The following is a 19,541-nucleotide window of genomic DNA, read 5'->3' as shown; positions in this document are numbered from 1 at the left end:
TACTGTTACAAAAATTATCAACATTATATTTCAAGAGTACATTGATAATTGCACTTGAAAAGAACCTTTTACGATTAGATGTATATGAGCACAATAAGTTGCATCTGTGAGTTCTGATTTGCTGCAACTAGTTTTCCTAAACAGGCACATTCAACCCTTCTATAGTTACTTCGTGTATTTGGAAAGTTTTTGCTGAAATAAAAAATGTGCAATATTCACAGAATTCAAAGACAATAATAATCTTCAGGTAAAAAAAACTTATAATCTCTAAATTTGGAGACTACTTAAAACATTTCAATTTTAATTTTAAAGAAGCCAAGGTTTTTTCATAAATTATGATGATGATTGTTTTTGTTGCTGCTATTTCCAACAACCAGTCAAGAAGTAGACACACACAAACAGATACCCATACTGCAAATGTGGGAAGTAAACAAGGATAAGTAAACAAGACGACTGTGACTATGAAAAATCAGGCTATGAGGCAAGCTGGATAGACATGAAGACCTCAGGTTTAAAGTGTCATTTGTTTGTTTGGGCACATGTTTAATTCAATTAAACAGTGTCGGAGCACCTGTCACACAGAAGACACTAAGGGCTAAAAACACATAACAAAGATTTTTCATTTCTAGGCATTCACAGTCCTAGAGGAACAGGGAAATATAAAGATAAGTATTATACAAAACATAATTTGTAAATACAATAATAAACACAAAGAGCGTGCTGGATTCTGGAGACAGTTAAAAAGAAGGGAGAAAAATAGAAACTGTATACATGCATAAATAATAGAAAGGCGATCCACTGACAAAATCCATCTCCCTCCAGCATTTCTCATTTAAATAAAATGTTTTGATAAGGGCTAAGAATGAAGAAAATAAATTTTTAATTTTTTTAAGATTTATTTATTTATTTGAAAGAGAGAGCAGCGGGGAGGGGCAAAGGGAGAGGGAGACAGAGAATCTCTAGCAGACTCCCCAGAGCACGGAGCCCGACCCCATGATCCTGAGATCACAACTTGAGCCAAAATCAAGAGTCAAATCTTTAACCAACTGAGCTGCCCAGGTGCCCCTGAAGAAAAAAATTAAAAGGAATGGAGAGTATACTATGATACAGTTAAAGTTTGAAAAGGCTACATATCAAACATTTCTATTGTAATACTATACTGAAAGTTGAACAAAAACCTTCACAAGTTCATTGCTCCATCACAGAAGTAAGCATGTTGGAATGATCTAAAGAGAGCCATTAGCTTTCTGAATGCATAGAGTAGATGGGTCAGTCCAGAAGGCATCAGAGCCTTGGACCTTAATATTTTTGAACTAATCAGAACTTAAAAGTCCAGTTCATCCATAAAATATCATCATTAAAAGTTAGGGATCTGTGCTTAGACTGTACTGATTCTCACATTCTAACAAAAAAATAAATCATCCCTACAATGCTGAGTAAGGTAATATATGAAGGTCAATCTCAAACAAGGATGAAAACATTTACCATTTGTTCCTACACTGATCAAAGATTTAGTGACTACCTTCGGCATAGTACACTTTTCTAGGCACTGGTGACATGAGCAGTAACTAAACAAATACTTTCTCACAAATTCCCTTGCTGGAGATAGACAATGAGTAAACAATTATTCTCAGATGACAAATGCTATCTACAGACAAAGTTGAAGGAAATACAGGATTTGCAAAGGGTCTCGTAGAGGTAAGCAATGCTTTTTAAAATTACATAATTTGAAAAAATACAAAAAAAATATAAGCATAACCTCACTGGTAGCATTCTAGCAGGCCTAAAGTAATTGAGGGAAATAGTGTCTAATATCTAGGGAAAATTAACCACAGAAGTGCACAAGGCATGGGCAGCACGCCTTAGGATTTTTAGATGAGCCTGTGCTGAAGGAGCGACATGAATGCATGGGCTCCAGTGGAGAAGGCGAGATCAGGGAAGAGATGGGACTGACAGGAAGGGTCATGAGGACCGTCCTAAGGATGTTGGGTTTTATTGTGAATGAGTTGGAAAGCCAACAGAGGAATCTGTGCAGGGGAGCAACATGACCAGGTTTATATTTTAAAGGAATCATTTCGGTGGCTCTCTGGAGGTTAGACTGTACGTCACTTCATTTATACGCTAGAGTTCAAGATATAAGAATAGAGTCCATAATAATAACAGGACAATAATGCCGCACAACTAGAGAGCACTTATTTTTTTTAAGATTTTTTTTTTTATTTGACAGAGAGAGAGAGAGAGAGAGAGAGAGGAGCAGAGAGCAGAGGGAGGAGCAGACTTCTCTCGGAGCAGGGAGACTGATGCAGGGCTCGATCCCAGGACACTGGGATCATGACCTGAGGCGAATGCAGAGGCTTAATGACAGAGCCACCCAGGCACCCTGAGAGCACTTATTTATATACCAGGTAAAGTGGTAAGCATTTTACGTAATTATCTCACTTAGCTTCCATCAATTATCAGCATCCTCAAATTAAAAATACAAAAATCAAAGACTGATGATTTTGAAGTAACCAGCCCATAGTCACACAGCTAGACAGTGTCAGTGTCCGGACGCTCAGCCAGGCAGTCTGACCCCAGGGATGAGTCTCTTTGGGTGCACAGACTATCCTGCACAGCTTTTAGAACGTGTCCCTCCCCACCCCCTTCCAGAGATTTGTATTTAATTATTGTAGAACGGGGCCTGGGTATTGCTATTAATGTAAGTTCTCCAGGGCATTCTAATACGGAGTCAGAAGTGGAGGCAACCGTGAATTCAGCGGCTGCGCTGTAATGCTTAAATGTACTTAGCATGCTAAGTTACCACTAACTTAGTTACACCAATAAAATTAGCAGTTGTGCTAACATTAGTAGAATGCTTTGTTTCAGACTTATTATTTAATGAGGTAGAAAGAAAAAAAAAGCAACTGAGCTGTCTTCCTGAGGAAAACCAGCATTCGTTATTTTTCCACATAAAAAGGTTATGATTAGGTGATCACTCTGTGTAATTTTAAAAAGAAAGTCATCTAAGTGCGTCATCTGTCCTGCATTCTCACCTCAATCCTCGTCAGCCCCAGGAGGGCAATGGCCACGCGGACGCTACTGCTCTCCAGAGTGCCTGTGATCAACCGTCGCTCATACTCTATGTCCGACATCTGCTGCTGTGCTGCAAAAGCCAAAGCCTTTTCCTTGGCTTCATTAGTCAGTGGCAATGTAAGGTCCACATCCAAGACGTGGCGGAGCTCACATTTCAAATACAGAACTGGATTTTCCTTACTAAACACTAAGGGAAGCAAAAACATTCATGACTGCCATGTTCATTTGTGCCCTTGACAATGTTATCCAGAATGGACTTGGAAGGTCTGAAATATAAAACTGCAGTTGTAGCCTTTCTTAGCCACAGTACCATGGGTAACTCATTTCTGGTAGCCCTGGTTTAGTAATTCAAGAGATAGTCTTCATGAATTGAAGGTATTTTGCTGGTACTCTCTAAGAAGAATGCTCAAAGAATGTGCAAAAGAACTCCAAGGGTTCTTTCGTAGAAATATCAACATGTTCAAACATTAAGTGATCATTGCGCTATCAGTGATTAGAAGATAAGGGAAGTAGAAATAAACGTAAAGACATTCTTCAGGGACTGGTAAGAACTGTCATTTTCTTTCACTAACAACCTTACACTTCAGAATGTAGGGTACCAGTTTAGGTAATATATTACAATATACGGAATTTGAGAGTATAGCCATTTCCAAGTTATTTGGGAAACTGAAAATTTGCTGAGTAAATATTTTGAATGCCAAATTTTAATGTTTATCTGAAGAATGAGAAATAAGGATTTAAAAAAAAATCACCATTGTCATGTTCTTACTAGTTAAACTGGAGGAGTATTCCATGGATGCTGACATAATAAAGTTAGAAGGGAGCCTTCCAAAAACTTTCCAAGTTTTTATTGGAAAAACTTGCCATGAATATGCTTGGATGGCTATATGAGGAGCAATCCCATCCTCCAACATTTTAAACGAAATCAAACACACATATACTCTACCTTCCTCTGGAGAAGTGCTGTAGTCAAGTGGAGCTGAAGAATCCTTTGGGAAAAAGGAGGAAGGCAAGGGGATCATACCTTTTCCTTCGACGACGTAGATTAATTCTCCAATCTAAAACATAACCACACAATAATATTAAATTCCAAAAGCTCAGAAATAATTAGGATCTTTCCACAATGAGAAAAATCTGTACACTATAACAACATCCATGCATTGTGCATTGTTAAGCAACTAACTATAAGCCCTAAGTGAGGAGTGAAAGGTAAGGCTGACATATAGCCCTCCCACAGTGCAGGGGAATCTGTATGCAACCAGAGCGGGGAGGGGGATTAAGAAGGCCCCAGGATGGCACCGACAGTCTTGATCCTTGTAGCTGTAAATATCCTTGGTAGACTGCTAACTTAAATCACATAAACAACCAAGAAAGAAAGAAAGATTTTTTTTTTCCTTCATTCTGAAATTTATTGTTGCAGGGGAGTGACACTTTTGCATGATGCCTGAGTCCTCAAGTGTCTATATTTTAAAGTGCAGACTTTCAAAATGAGCATATGAAGGTCTGCAGATCTTTTAGAATAAGTAATTGGACCAGAAATAGAAAAGACTAAACAGACAGAGTGAAAATTAAAGTGGGGTCAATGCAAGGGCAGCAACATGATATGGGGAAAGATTAACAGAGGTTGACAGGCTTGGTTTCAATTCTGGTACTGCTACTTATGAGCTACTAAGCCTCAGGCAAGTTTAGTAAATCTCTGACTTTCACTTCTGGCCTCTGCAAAATGGGATGACCAAAAAAATAAGTTCATTTTAGAAATCTAGAGAAAAAATGAAAAGGAAGGGGAGAGAGGAAGTCTCAAAAGACATAAGATCCCAATGGATGAATAAATATTTAGATCTTGATCTGAAGGGAAGCAGAAAATGTCACCCCAGAATATGTTGCTTTGGTATACTGAAATTGTGAGTTGTAGGCACTTGAAAGACAGTAAATGCCAAGGAGACGCTTTCTTTGAATTTGCCTTATCTGCCTAAACAGATCCTCCAAAGGAAACTCAAGTACCATAAATTCCCTCCATGAGGATTTCATCAACCAAGGATTGACTCTTATCAGGACTAGAAGTTGACATTGTATACTGACACACTTTGTCACAAAGTATCATGTCTCCCATCTATTCTTCTACAAGCCCATTCATCTTTCCTGAAAATAATTTACTCTCCTCCAAGTGGCCAACTTCCCTTTCTCCCTTTTCCCTATTAAGATGGTATCTGAGCCTGAATTCTAAGCCACTTGGAGGAGTTACTCATTTTTCCTTGGGTATCTTTCATGTATATAGGGAGTATACATGTTAAAAAAGGCGGTTTTCCTTGTTATTCTGTCTTTTATTACAGGAGTCTCAGCTAATAAATCAGAAGGGTAGAGGAAAATTTATCTTTTCCTCCCCTACAATTCAAAAACACTTAAAAGGAAATAACAGAAAAAAATGTACAAATAATCATGAGACAATCAGGGAAATATGAACAATGCCTATGTCTGATGCAAGAAAAAAAATTTTATAATGTTTTTAGTAATAGCACTATCATGATTATGTAAAAACAGTTTTTTTTCTTGTAGAGATGCTTTCTAAGTTATTTATAGATAAAATTATGTGATGATTGGGATTTGCTTCATTATATTGATGAAATAAGTTCGGACATGCCCTGTTAAAGCTGGGAGAAGGGTACAGGGGAGATATATCGCAGTTTTATTTCTAGAACTGTATTTTATATTTTCCATAACAAAGTCTTTTTAAAAATGCTTACATCTTAAGAAGTAGAATGAGAGTAAAGATGTGGTGAAGACTAAATGAGGTAACACATATGAGGAATCTAACCCTTTGCCTGGCACTTATCAGGGACATAAGAGACCCATCTAAATAGAAAGGGACCATCTTTTGAGAGCAGGGCTTCCCAAACATTCATGACATATAAATCACCTAAAGATATGGTGAAAATGCAAGTCTGACTCAAGAAATCTGGAGTAGGGCCAAGACTTGAGAGGATCAATGAAAATGGGCAGTGGCAATTTTAGCGCTAAGCCATACGGTGGATAATCTTCTGCCAGAATGACCTTGTGACAGACATGCAACTAACTACTAGGAAAGCAAAAGCAAACAAAATTAGCTTCCAGGCTAGGACTGTAACTAGTCTGAACTGTCCCACCAACTTAAAACAATATTAATTATATGCTTGAGAGACTACTCTACAGGCAGCACACATAAATGATATAAAAGGAAACTGATTGCATAATAAAAATACATATTCCTTGGAACACCTGGGTGGCTCAGTGAGTTAAAGCCTCTACCTTCGGCTCAGGTCATGATCCCAGGGTTCTGGGATGGAGCCCCACATTGGGCTCCCTGCTTGGGGGGGAGCCTGCTTACCCCTCTGTCTGTCTACCTGCCTCTCTGCCTACTTGTGATCTCTGTCAAATAAATAAATAAAATCTTTAAAAAAAAATTTCAAGATATTGTAAATATCCTAGATAACACGTGAAATGACACAAACTTAATCTAGAAACAATATAAGAATAAATAATTTCTGATTGTGAGGTCAATTTATTTATAGCTTCACAATTCCTCCCTGAGATTTGTTTACAATAAACTTAACTGTCATCTACTCTCATATGATAATGTTCCATAGAATTTTACTAATAATGACTCACAATTACCTTTAGTTCATGCTGAAAAAAGAAATCTGGAAAACTTTGAATGTTATAAATTGTTTAGCATTTAATTTCATGCACTGGTAATAAACAGTACATTATAGAAAACTTCATACAGTAATTTTTCCTAAGCAATGTAGTACCTTGCAAACATAAATCCAAGCTAGCCATCTGAAATGTGTTTTCTGTGTGTGCATGTTTTGCTACAAATACAACTAAGTGATCAAATGAAATTTTCAATGATAATTGAAGTACAAAGGCTCAACAGAGATCAGAGAAAACAATATATCAAATTTTACTTTTATTTTACTTTTTTTCACTATAATTTTCATCTAAAAAAACACATTTTACCCAAAATATAATTTTCATAAGAAATTAGACTCAGTGAGTATAGTGTTACCAAAGCACATGCTTTCTTAAGTGTGTGCCTGATCTATAGTTTGTCTTCTCAATGAAAATGAATACCAACTCATGGAAGTTGATACAAAGGGAGCAAACTGCTATTTGCCAGAATATTTCCCTTATATATACATTATAAAAAGCCTCCTAATCATGGATTAGCCAACTAAAATATCAGTAACGGGGGCGCCTGGGTGGCTCAGTGGGTTAAAGCCTCTGCCTTCGGGTCAGGTCATGATCCCAGGGTCCTGGGATCGAGCCCCGCATCGGGCTCTCTGCTCAACGGGGAGCCTCCTTCCTCCTATCTCTCTCTGCCTGCCTCTCTGCCTCCTTGTGATTTCTGTCTGTCAAATAAATAAATATTTAAAAAAATAAAATAAAATAAAATAAAATATCAGTAACTAAAGCTCTATTCAATTTCATTTAATTCTATATCTTACACCGACAATATATTATCATTTCCCAAAAAATTATTTTGTCTAACTTGTTCACTTTCAGTGTTCTTTTTTTTATTAAAAAGAAACTTAATATAATTGAAAATAATGCCTGCGTCAGAAAATCAACTGTGGTATCAGCTAATTATTTCCTTCTACTTTTCTTGCAATAAAATCAGACCAGGAAAGGAATACAAATGCAGTAAAGAACTCCCTTAAAGCAGAGAAATCCCTTACATTCCAAGTCTGGAGGCTGTGACAAAGGAAATGAAATTATCTAACACATAACAGACACTTGTCAATGTGAGCAATTCTAATAGTCTATTAAATTTCCCTTCTGACCTTAATTTCAAATTTTGCAATCAGGATGTTTACTTGGATTTTTATTATATTTTCCAGAAAGATGCCAAAGCCCACAGCACACTGTCCATTGTTAAGAAACCCTCATGAAAGATATTTTGTTCTTCTTATGTATCTAGTTAAATGTAGTCCTCAAATAACACAGTTGCATGCAGATTTACAAGACAACCTATTAATGACCCAGAAATGAGGAACACAAACAATGAATCAGCAGAAAAGTTTTAATCCCAGCTCTGTTATTAATGAGCTGGGTAACCTTGGACATGTCATGGATGCCCTCCAGACACAAACAATCTTAATCTTAAAAAAAAAAAAAAAGGCATTTAGACAGAAAATCCCCATGTTGTTTCATAGGTCTTAAAATTCTACTTACTCTCTAATCTTGGGCCTAGATTTTGCTATGTTTTGTAATTTATTTTGTAATTTATTTGTTTGAACTGGCTGGATAATATAACATTATTGTGATGGTTAACAGGCATGTAAGAGCTAAGCTAAAATTCTAAAATGTTAAATTCCATACACTAGAGAGAGATCATTAATCACTGTAGGTGGCCATTTGGCATTGCCATAATTATAATGTGAAACTGACCAGTAAGAATAATCGCTGTTCTTTTAAAATATGATCTTTTATAGAATGAGTGTTCTAGGAGATTCAGTAAGGGTGAAAAGAAAATGTATAAAGAGATGTGTATGCTTGCACTAAAAAGTTCAACTTTCTTCACACAGTCTTTTTTATAAGATTTATTTATTTATTTTAGAGAAAGAGAAAGAAAGCAGCGGGAGGGGCAGAGAGAGAGAAAGAGAGAGAGAATCCTAAAGCAGACTCCCCGCTGAGCAAGGAGCTGGACAGCAAGGTTTGATCCCAGGACCCTGAGATTATTTTCTGAGGTGAAATCAAGAGTCGGCTGCTTAAATGACTGAGCCACCCAGGTGCCCCTAACACTACCTTAATTGCATGCCTGAGAAATTATTCCACAGACATTTTGAGAAAGCAACATATATATAAATACTATAAAATATTCATCACTTAATAAAAAGATATAGCATATTGTAGGAAAACATCTCATCAAATCACAGAAAGCTCAGCCTAGAATCTAGAAGTTACTGTGGCAATGATATTGACAATCTCCCTCTGTCTACATCACTGTATTTCTCAGAACCGTTGCTATTCAATTTTTGGCCATCAATTTGCTCTGCATATAAATGAAAATTTGCATCAAGTGTGAACATCACGCAAACTGTCATTAAGATTGATCTTTATATCAACATTCATCTTTGCAGTTCTCTCTCATCCCTTTGCTCCTTCCCCCAAATCCAATATGATCTCCTCTTCTTTCACTGCTTCCCACATCCTTCTCTCTGTCTTTGCTGCTGGTATGCAAAAAGCAGAAGGCAGCAGAGAATGGAGGTGTGTGGAGTAGTGTAATAGATTGCGGGAATCTCTGAGCCAGTCTCTTGGTCTCCAGTCTCCTTCTCCAACTCTTAATCTAGTCTCTGTTTTGGCTCCAGAGACACTTTCTAAAACAAAGTTGAAATCAGGTCATTCCTGTGCTCACTATCTTCCTGCTTTCAATAACAATAATTATCCTAATATAATAAAGTTATTCAACTAAAAATTTCACTGCCCTCCTCATTATCAGTCTGCCTTATCCACCCGATCAATTCTCTGTCACAACAAACTTCTCTCAGAATTGGCATTTCAAGCGTCAGTAAAATTTCATGCTCGGCTGCTTGCCTCGGGTTCTCAGAATCTTCTTGAGCACACTTCTCCCCTGCGCAAAATCTGCTTTACTGGCAAATTTCCGCTCACTCTCTTAACCAAACTCCTTTATGAGTCAATTATCTATCATATAGAAATGCATTCTTCCCTCTATTCTAGACATGGTCAGAATCAGGGTGGCTGTGTTACAGAATTAGTGGACATGTTTGAGGACACCGTGTACACAAGGAAAGATTAATGTCTTGCGAGGGCATGGTTGTCCCAGCACAATGTGGCATCCACGGAAGGCAGGAATGCATTTTTATATATCTTAGGAATGTGCCATACATTCTGCAAGCTTTCTTCATCCACTTGTATGAAGCATCAGCTTCCAATAAGTACAACTTTCTGTGTGAGCTGGGTCAGCCTTATGCAAGTGTACCTTCTCCACAGAATGTGAATCCCCTTAGTACAGACTTCATGTCCTTTCTCTGTGTTAACTCTCTATATGTCTACAGAACTGACTTTATACTGTTGGTGAATCCATGCTGGGAGGAGTGAACACAATAATAAAAGGGAATTACTGAGGTTGTTAAATTTTAAAACTTTCAAGAGTCATTCTCTATATTCTACAGTTTCCTTCAAGAATGAGAGTTCCAGACTCACAACTACCAGATACATCAGTTGTGGACAACAAATACACAGCTTAGTGATTATAGGCAACAATATTATATTATAAACTTTGAAGCTGCTAATGGACTAGATCTTAGTTGTTCTCAGCACAACAAAGGAATGATAATTGTGTGATGTGACAAGGGTGTTAGCTAATGCTACTGGAGTAGCCTCATTGCAATACACAAATGTATCAAACCAACATATTACGTAAAAATTTATACAATGTTACCTGTCCGTTATATCTCAATTTTAAAAAAACGGTTCATAAAAGGGACATGGATTTGGAAAAATAGGAATTACTGTTCCCTTGTATTCTATATGCCATTTGAAAGGGTATCCCCTGGAGCTAAAATATTGGTATCCCAGAGGCATGTGGAATCTTTACAGACTAACTGTTAGGATCATTGATAAGAAACACAGAGGAGGTTCCCCCATCCCACCCACCAAGAATAAATAACTACCATTGGGTACAAAATTCGCTTTAACAAATTTTCTTCTCATACTTTTTTCTCAAAAAAGGCTGCAGTGTTTATAGCAGGATGATGGTTTCACAGAAAGGAGGGCGGGTGAAAGGGGAGAAGGCCCTGCAGCACCGAGGGGTCTCAAACTACGTGTAACGCTGTGAACATCTACCACATTGATTTAGAGTTTAAAATTCACTTAACCTGCTCCCATATTGTCAGCAGGCATCTTAAGGTTAATAAATGTTTCAAAGTATTTATGGGCTAGATGGGGTTTCATCTTCCCTGTTTCCCCCACGTCAAGGATCCCTGCTTGATGCCCTTGCCTCTCTTGCATGAATGATCCCAGAAGTGATGGGTGGTTTCTTTTCTGGAAGCCCAGGACTACACAGAGCAGATAGTCACACAGGCATGAAAGTAAAGACAGAGTTCCTAGGGTTGTGTCAATACACTATTTTATACCTTGCAGTGTTTGTGTGGGGGTCTGTCAAGCTCTCCTCCCGGAGAGTTCCATTCGTCAGGCACTGGGTCATGTTCCTACTCCAGGTTCCCCCATTCAGTCTGCTCCAACCACACACGAGCAGAAGGCTTTTGGACTTCTGGCATTAGAAAGCATGAATTTTTAGGGATTTTGTAGGTCTTCACCTAAGCTAAGACTTTCTACGAACGTTGAAGGAAGTTTTGTAAACTGTTTATACTTCCAAACAGCTATTACATAAGTCATCTCATTTTTAATTTTAATTTTCAAAGTTCATATAGAAGAGCCAAAATGAAACAAGTGGCCTTTCCTTGATAGAAGTGTTAGTAGAAATGTTTCTGTTTTACACATGGAAAGCTATCAAATGGAGGCCTAATTACTTTACGGTTTTCAACAGGTGGTTCTTAATGGCAAAGCAGTTATCACACATTTAATAAGAACAGGAGCTAACTAGGTGGACTTGGATGTTTGATTATCTATTTAAGCGTGTAATTGCATTTTTCAATATAATTAGCAATAAATTGAATGTGTAAATTAATAGACGTGTTTGCCCACATAAGTAATTGTAATTCAATGCAATACTTTAGATTAAGGGCATTATTTCTCAGCTGACAGCAATATAATTTTATGATTACTGTTTTTCTTAATATTTTTTCTGACAGTAACAAAATATATATTATCAAAAGACATGTTTTAATAAGTTGAGATTCCAAGTTAAGTATAATTATATTTGGATTAATTTAGACAAAATTTATGGAAGTAAATATTAATATTCCAATAGCTGAATTCAAATAATAAAATTGGTCTCCTTACTATGCTATTAAAAATTAAGCCTAGCACTTCCTAGGTCTATATTATCATTTAATATAAAAAAGGAACTGTGAAGTATTTGATTAAACTACTAATCACACTACCATTACTATTTTTCACAAATTTTCATATAGAGGAATTTGGTTAAATCTTGGGCTCCTCTAGGGGAAATAAAAAACAAGATTTAGCATTACTATAAAATGGCATTTTTTCCCTCCTAAATGGCAATTTTAAGTGAAGTTAAACTATTTTTTACATATTTAATGGGCTATATTATTTTTCATGTGTAAATAATCCTATTGATACCAGATCAATACAATACCTCTTTCCAATTACCATTATTTCATTGCATAGGCAGTTAATATAGCACATAACTGATACAGAATTGATGTATTTGGGACTATCTTCTGGGCATTATAAATTCCCTCCTCAGGTCAACACATGTCAGTTTCTTTCCGGAAGGGGATAATATCATAAAATCTTTCCTCTAAAGCCTGTCTTTTTCTCTCTCTCTGCCTCTCTCCCTCCCTTTCTCTGTTCTTCCATCCCTCCTTTCCTTCTCTTTCCTTTGCTGGTTTTATTTATTTATTTTTACGTAAAGATTTTATTTATCTGAGAGAGAGAGAGAGAAGGAGCACAAGCCTAGGGAGAGGCAGAGAGAGAGGGAGAAGCAGACTCCCCACTGAGCAAGGAGCCTGATGCAGGGCTCGATCCCAGGACCCTGGGATCATGACCTGAGCCAAAGGCAGATGCTTAACCAACTGAGCCGCCCAGGCATCCCATTTGCTGGCTTTAAAGAAGTAAGCTACGTGGATGCCAGACCCACTAGAAAATTAATTCTGCCAACAACTTGAGAGAGCTGAGAAGCAGCTCCTTCCTCAGTGGAGTCTCTGAGGAGGATTCAGCACTGGTAGGTCCCTTGACTGAAGACTTAATAGACCTTAAACAGAAGACCCACCTAGGTCATGCCCGGATCTCTGATCCATGGAAAACATGGCATAATAAATGTGTATTTTCTTTAGCCCCTCAATGTTTGGTAGGTAACTCATTGTGCAGCTACATAAAGTAAATACAGCCAGAGCTGCAGCAAGGTCAGGCATGTTACCCATCTGCTCCCATGGGACTTTCTAAGGCAGCCATTATAAACTCTACCCACAACTAGTCTACCTCTTTGCATATTTGTGAGGATAAGCTCTGTGTTTAGCAACTAGAAGGCTGAAGTTGTTATCTACACTACTAGAGTCTTCAGCTGCCTTCAAGTCACCTGTACTGGTTATTCCATTCAAGCGCCAGCCCATGATGAAAACACAAGCCACCGTTCAGTTCTCACCTTTTTGTTGCTGAGGATGATGACACAGTAGCGCATGTGCATGTCAAAGGGAAGGAACAAGAGCTCCAGGCTTGAAGTCCCTTTTACTCCCAGGTGAAGAGTATGTGTGGAGCAGAAGAACTCTCTGATGAAATTGGACTTAATTGCTACCAAAACATGAAGCAGAGCTTGTTTACATATCATTTCATAAGTGCTGTTCAAATAAAGCAGCTGTTTCAATTAGTGCTTCAAGTTTTGAAATGAATAAAAAAATGTTCAAAGCATTAGTACACCAAATTAGATGATATGTGCATTTGTTAATGAAAGCATGGGTGACCCCAGCTCCAGTCTGATACCATAAAAACGTGTAATTATGGCCCTCTATTAAAGAGTCCTTAAAAAGGGAACTGCACTAGTGTTTAAATTAGCCTAGATATACATATATAAATAGTAAAGTGGTCATCTAAGCATCTTCAACTTTTTTTGCAAACTATGTAATAGTTCACTTAACAGGGTGTAAAGGAAAACTTGAACTGCAAATAGAGGAATGTTTTATATATATGTTTGTTTCTACCATTTTTGTTGGTTTTAAAACATGTCTACAAGTTCTTCAACACGGCCTTGAATGTGGTGATATGGTGGGGCAGTCTTAGGGACTTGATCCTAATGAATAGTATGCTAGAAGGCAACAGTATGACGTCTGACACTAGAACAAACAATTTAATATGATTTCTTCCTAATCATCCCTTTCTTGGCTCACCTGCTTTTAGAGACAAGTTGTCATCCTATGAAGAAGCCTAAGCCACATGAAAAGCCACATGTAAGTGTCTAGACCAACAGTCCCACCGGAGGTCCTAGCCAAAAGGTATTAACCAACAGACATGTGAGTTGGGAAGCCTTTGGGATGACTCCTGCCCCAGCCTCCATCTGACTGCAACTGCATGGGGACTCTGAGCAAAAACCATCTAGCTGAGACCAGTCACTCCAGAAGTGTGAGAGATAATAATGCTAATCCACTTTTACTGTTTGATGGCACTACACTTGGGGTGGTTTGTTCTGTAGCTAGAGATAACCAGAACATTCCTCTATCCATTGTCCTATCCACGTCCTATAAAGATTTTCTAAATCTACAGTTATGTCATTAAACAAAGTAAATCTGTGTTTTCTTGTAATCTTAAACATAGCGATACCTGTCATCTAAATAGGTTTAAACAGTTTAGAATAAGCCAAAAGATACATAAAAGTCATTTATTTAAATCCATTCATTATGGGTAAGGAAACTAGGACTCACAGTGAAGAGAAAGATGTAGAGTCCTGCAAAAGGTCATAAACAGGAAAAGCTGGGAACCAGACCCTGGGCTTGCCCTTCTGTCTACTGTCATAACCATCCTTTGTTGAGTATTTCATTTACAGGTATGCTATGCACATAAAAGTCAGACATGAAGATAAATGAAAGCTTTTATATGAGGTACTCACAGGTTCCTAAGGCATTTGGAGACTGGCAAAAACTCTTCGAATTATCACTTTCAGGGCTACTCCCAGCATCACTGTCATAAATAAATAGGAGAACAACATCAAAACACAAACAAAACTCAAAAACAATTCTGTCTTCATTAAATCTTATAGATCCTTAAAAATTATGGCTACCTACATGACATACAAAGGTCACAGATGTATTTCGTGTATCTCCTTTATGTTTATATTGTTTCAGAAATTTTAAAAGAAAAATGCAAAAAGGACACTAACAATCATCCATATTTCTACCACTGTTTTATACAATTTAGTAAAAACAATTCCTTTTTAAATAAATGAAACAAGATGGGAGCGGGAGGGAGACAAACCATAAGAGACTTTTAATCTCACAAAACTAACTGAGGGTTGCAGGGGGAGGGGTGTGGGGGAGGGTGGTGGGGTTATGGACATTGGGGAAGGTATGTGCTATGGTGAGTGCTGTGAAGTGTGTAAACCTGGCGATTCACAGACCCGTACCCCTGGGGCTAATAATACATTGTATATTTATAAAAAATTTTTTTTTAATTATTAAAAAAATAATTCCTTTTTACTTATGAATACTATGGAGAAATAAACATTTAAAATAATTAAAAACAAACAAACAAACCCAAATCCCGAGGCCCAAAAGTAGTGGTCTCAACTTAGGACTATATGTTCTCTACAAAAGTGGTTCTAGAACTTGATTTCTTCAAAGATTCTCTTCTTTCAGTTTATTATTTCTGCATTTGCTTCTTTCTCATAAAGAGAAGAGACATGGGCAGCTGCTTAAGCTCTGGTTGCATTTCTGAAAATTGTTTAGCAGACCACAGCCCGAAACAACTGCCTCCCTTGAAAGATTCCATATCTTCCAGAACCCATCAATTTTCCCCCAAACTGCTCTTCTCAATATTCATAATTACTTTGCTCCACAAGCTGGCAATTAGCATCTCAGCTCTCCGATATTGTTTGCCTGATTTTTTTCTGAAAATATAAAATCTCCATATTTTCTTACCCTGTCATATCCTTTTGCATGAATTTTTTTATTAAAGACTTTATTTATTCATTTGAGAGAGAGAACGAACAGTGCAGAGGGGCAGAGGGAGAAAGAGAGAGGCAGACTCCTCACTGAGCAGGAAGCCCAGCACAGGGGATGGGGTGGGGAGGCTCCATCCCAACACCCAGGAGATCATGACCTGAGCCAAAGGCAGACCTAGAACCGACTGAGCCACCCAGGTGCCCCTTGCTTTTCTTGAATTTAATGCTGTAAAAATATATGGACTATTTCCAAGTAAAATTCTGGCCATATTCATTCTTTTTCTCCACTGACTTTTCTTGATACAACACTCTTTTTTTTTAAAGATTTTATTCATTTATTTGACAGACGGAGATCCCAAGTAGGCAGAGAGGCAGGCAGAGAGAGAGGAGGAAGCAGGCTCCTTGTAGAGCAGAGAGCCCGATGTGGGGCTCAGTCCCAGGACCCCAGAATCATGACCTGAGCCAAAGGCAGAGGCTTTAAGCTACTGAGCCACCCAGATGCCCCTTGATACAATATTCTTAATAAGGCTTACCACATCTTGTAACTACTCTCTGCTTTACTTCAACTCACAGACATTCTGATTAGCTGTTTTAATATTTTATGTTATTTGGACACTTGATAGACACTTTAAGGCTATCGAGACATACTAGATATTTTAGCAATTATAAGGGAGACCATTCAGAGAGTGGGAAAAACGATAAAGAATGTTTATTTCTCGATGCATGTTTCCACAGCCATCTCTATAATGGAGCTGTAGGTAGAATGCCTGATTAAAATCCTCAGATAATTTCAGAACTTCATTTTGCTCAATCCTTGCAATCTCTAGCCCTTCGGCCATTTTTTCCATAATGAATAGAAAAGCAGAGAAATTTGGGCTTCTTTTTCTTTTTCTTTTCTTTATGTATTTTCTTGGAGAATAGCTAATGTAAGTGCCTTTTGAATAAATCAGAGTTGCCTTATCCTCAAAGGAGACTCTCAAATGCACAAAAATTGAGTTACCTGTGGTAAAGATGGATAGGAAAAAATTGCAGACCTAGAAATGTTATTACCTTGTTCATAAAACAAGTGATTATCATGATTAATTCAGAGATGTCAGAAAATAATTTAATAAAGTAATTTGGTTCAGGTAAATTCTATTTTCCCTGATCAACATTTTTGAGTCTAGAAATTCAGTGATAAACCCAGCTTGTTTACAAAACCAGTATCTTGCTGATCAAAGAAAGAATGGAAAACCAATTCTACCTCACACCTCAGTCTTTGCTATCATTTTCCTAAATGCTCACCAACTGCTGCTGAAGCTATGGCAGAGGGAGCACTTTTAAACCCCTGGTCTTAAAGAAGAAATAGCATCAAAAGAGGTTAAAATTATATATAATACTGTTGATCAAGCAAGGGAATATCTTCTACTAATTTAGTAGTGGGCTGAAGTCAGAGAGTGAAACCTACTTAGGAGGTGTGAAGGGATGACATTCCTTTTTTCTCTGCAGGGATGACCCACAGCTCTTTTCAAACTAAAATGACCAAAATGGTTCTATTCAGAGCATGAATAAATCAGCCCCAAGAATGACTTCTTACTCAAACCTTTTCCGTTGGGGAGGGGAGATCTTTAACATAAGCCTTCATGAAGCTACTCCTGGGCAAGCATTCACAGCTGTGTCCAAATCAAAGAGCAAATTTTCTGGTTCAAGACTAATTTTCATGCATCACGGGAAGGAATGTAATTGGATCAATTCTGAGATACACTTCATCCTCCATGTGCCTAAGGCTTCTTTAAAAAAGGACCCAGTAGTCTCTGGAGGGTAGTAAAAATGGAATACTTGGGGTGCCTGGGTGGCTCAGTGGGTTAAAGCCTCTGCCTTCCATTTGGGTCATGGTCCCGGGGTCCTGGGATTGATTGAGCCCCACATCGGGCTCTCTGCTCAGCTGGGAGCCTGCTTCCCCCACTCTCTCTCTGCCTGCCTCTCTGCCTACTGGTGATCTCTGTCAAGTAAATAAATAAAATCTTTTTAAAAAAATGGAATACTTGCTGTCTTTAGTACATCTTTGGCTCCTGAGCAACTGAGAAGTCTGTAAAGCAAGGTGTACCAACCCGGGGTGCGAGGACAGAGTGAATCTATGAATTCAAATGGGGAAAAATTCCATATTGACTCCCACTAACTCTTTTTTTTTTAAAGACTTTATTTATTTATTTGACAGAGAGATCACAAGTAGGCAGAAAGGCAGGCAGAGAGAGAGGGAAGCAGGCTCCCCACTGAGCAGAGAGTCCAATGCGGGGCTCGATCCCAGGACGCCGAGATCATAACCTGAGCCGAAGGCAGAGGCTTAACCCACTGAGCCACCCAGGTTTCCCACTCCCACTAACTCTTAATAGCAATTTAAATCAAACCACAGTAGCAGTAGCTGTAATATGAAATGGTCACCAAATAATCATGGATATGTTTATATTATATTTCAATTCTTGTACATATCTAAAGCTATTATTTACAATCATAACTACTTTTAAAGTATGGTAGTTATTATGTCCATCAGTAGATTTTATTATGTATTATGTTAAGAAGTATATATTTTAACACTTTACAATTTTTAAATATTTTTATTATCTGCTGGAGAATGAGCTTCCTCTATGCCATAGACTGAATTGCATCACCATTAAATTCATGTTAAATCCCCAATTCTCCAAATGACTAATTTTGGAGATAGGGCCTATAAGAAGGTAATCAGGTTAAATGAGGTCATAAGGGTGGGGCCCTGATACAACAGAATTAGTGTTCGTGTAACAAAAGCCAGCAGTGAGCTTACTGTATGCATGTACAAAGAGGTCAACTAAGCCCACAGCAAGAAAGCTGTCACCTACAAGTCAAGAGAAGAGGCCTCCAAATGAAAACTATCTTGCCTGTACCTTGATTGGACTTCAAAACTCCAGAGCTATGGGAAATAAAATTCTGTTGTTTAGGCCATCATTAACATGTTATTTTGTTACTGCAGCCTGGGAAGATTAAGATACTCTGTAATTCTTATATCTTAGTTTAATATTTATAAAACATTATTCTGTAAAGTAGAATAGGCTTCACCACACTGGCAAAGGCCATGAAGAAATTAAAAACAGGTATAAAACTCTCCTGTAGAGCAAGAGGATCATGGCAGATTATGACTCTTAGTACCTACATCTGCTTCTGAATCACTGTTTTCCTTGGAGATTTGCCTAATTCTAAGTGTCACCAATTATCCAGTGTAGTAAAATGAAGTATCTTAAAATCATAGCCATGCAGAATTGAGCTTCTCCGGGTTTTTAGCAAGAATCAAAACTCAGAAAAATATCTGAAAAATATCATGGCCTTCTTTCATTTGGGCGAAAACTACTCTGGGCCAAGGTACTCTGAGAGACAAGGATAAAAGACAAAGCTCCTAAATTCACAGATTATAGTCTGTCATACTACGTAAGTCTACAAGGAATAATTATAAAGCAGAAGGATAAACTCTTCAACAACTTTTCAACTTTCATTCACATTTTTCCATAATCCATATGCATAAGCATATGTCTTATATTTCCCCTTGCCTGTCCCCTCTTCCACTGTTTCAGCAATTCCTTCTTCCCACGCTCCTTTTATACTTACAGGAAACTTCTCTCCTGCTCTAGATTCGGGCCATCAAAATCTTACATTTCGGATCCCAATT

The 19,541-nt window shown here is 37.8% G+C and overlaps 1 protein-coding gene across 1 annotated transcript in view; it reads right to left on the bottom strand.

The window, feature by feature from the left end:
* Positions 1-19,541, bottom strand: part of CFAP47 (cilia and flagella associated protein 47) — a 509,602-nt gene that overhangs the window by 220,050 nt on the left and 270,011 nt on the right. Inside the window, exons 41-44 of the mRNA XM_032883134.1 lie at positions 14,816-14,886; positions 13,361-13,506; positions 4,019-4,130; positions 3,033-3,259 (exon numbers count right to left, since the gene is read on the bottom strand). Coding sequence (XP_032739025.1) covers positions 3,033-3,259; positions 4,019-4,130; positions 13,361-13,506; positions 14,816-14,886 — 556 coding nt within the window. The remainder of the gene's footprint in view (positions 1-3,032; positions 3,260-4,018; positions 4,131-13,360; positions 13,507-14,815; positions 14,887-19,541) is intronic.

Source organism: Lontra canadensis, unplaced genomic scaffold (assembly GCF_010015895.1).
Source record: "Lontra canadensis isolate GAN:19392208 unplaced genomic scaffold, GSC_riverotter_1.0 scaffold86, whole genome shotgun sequence".
Lineage (NCBI taxonomy): Eukaryota > Metazoa > Chordata > Mammalia > Carnivora > Mustelidae > Lontra > Lontra canadensis.
Note: the sequence above shows the minus strand (reverse complement) of the source record. Positions and strands in the feature narration are given on the sequence as shown.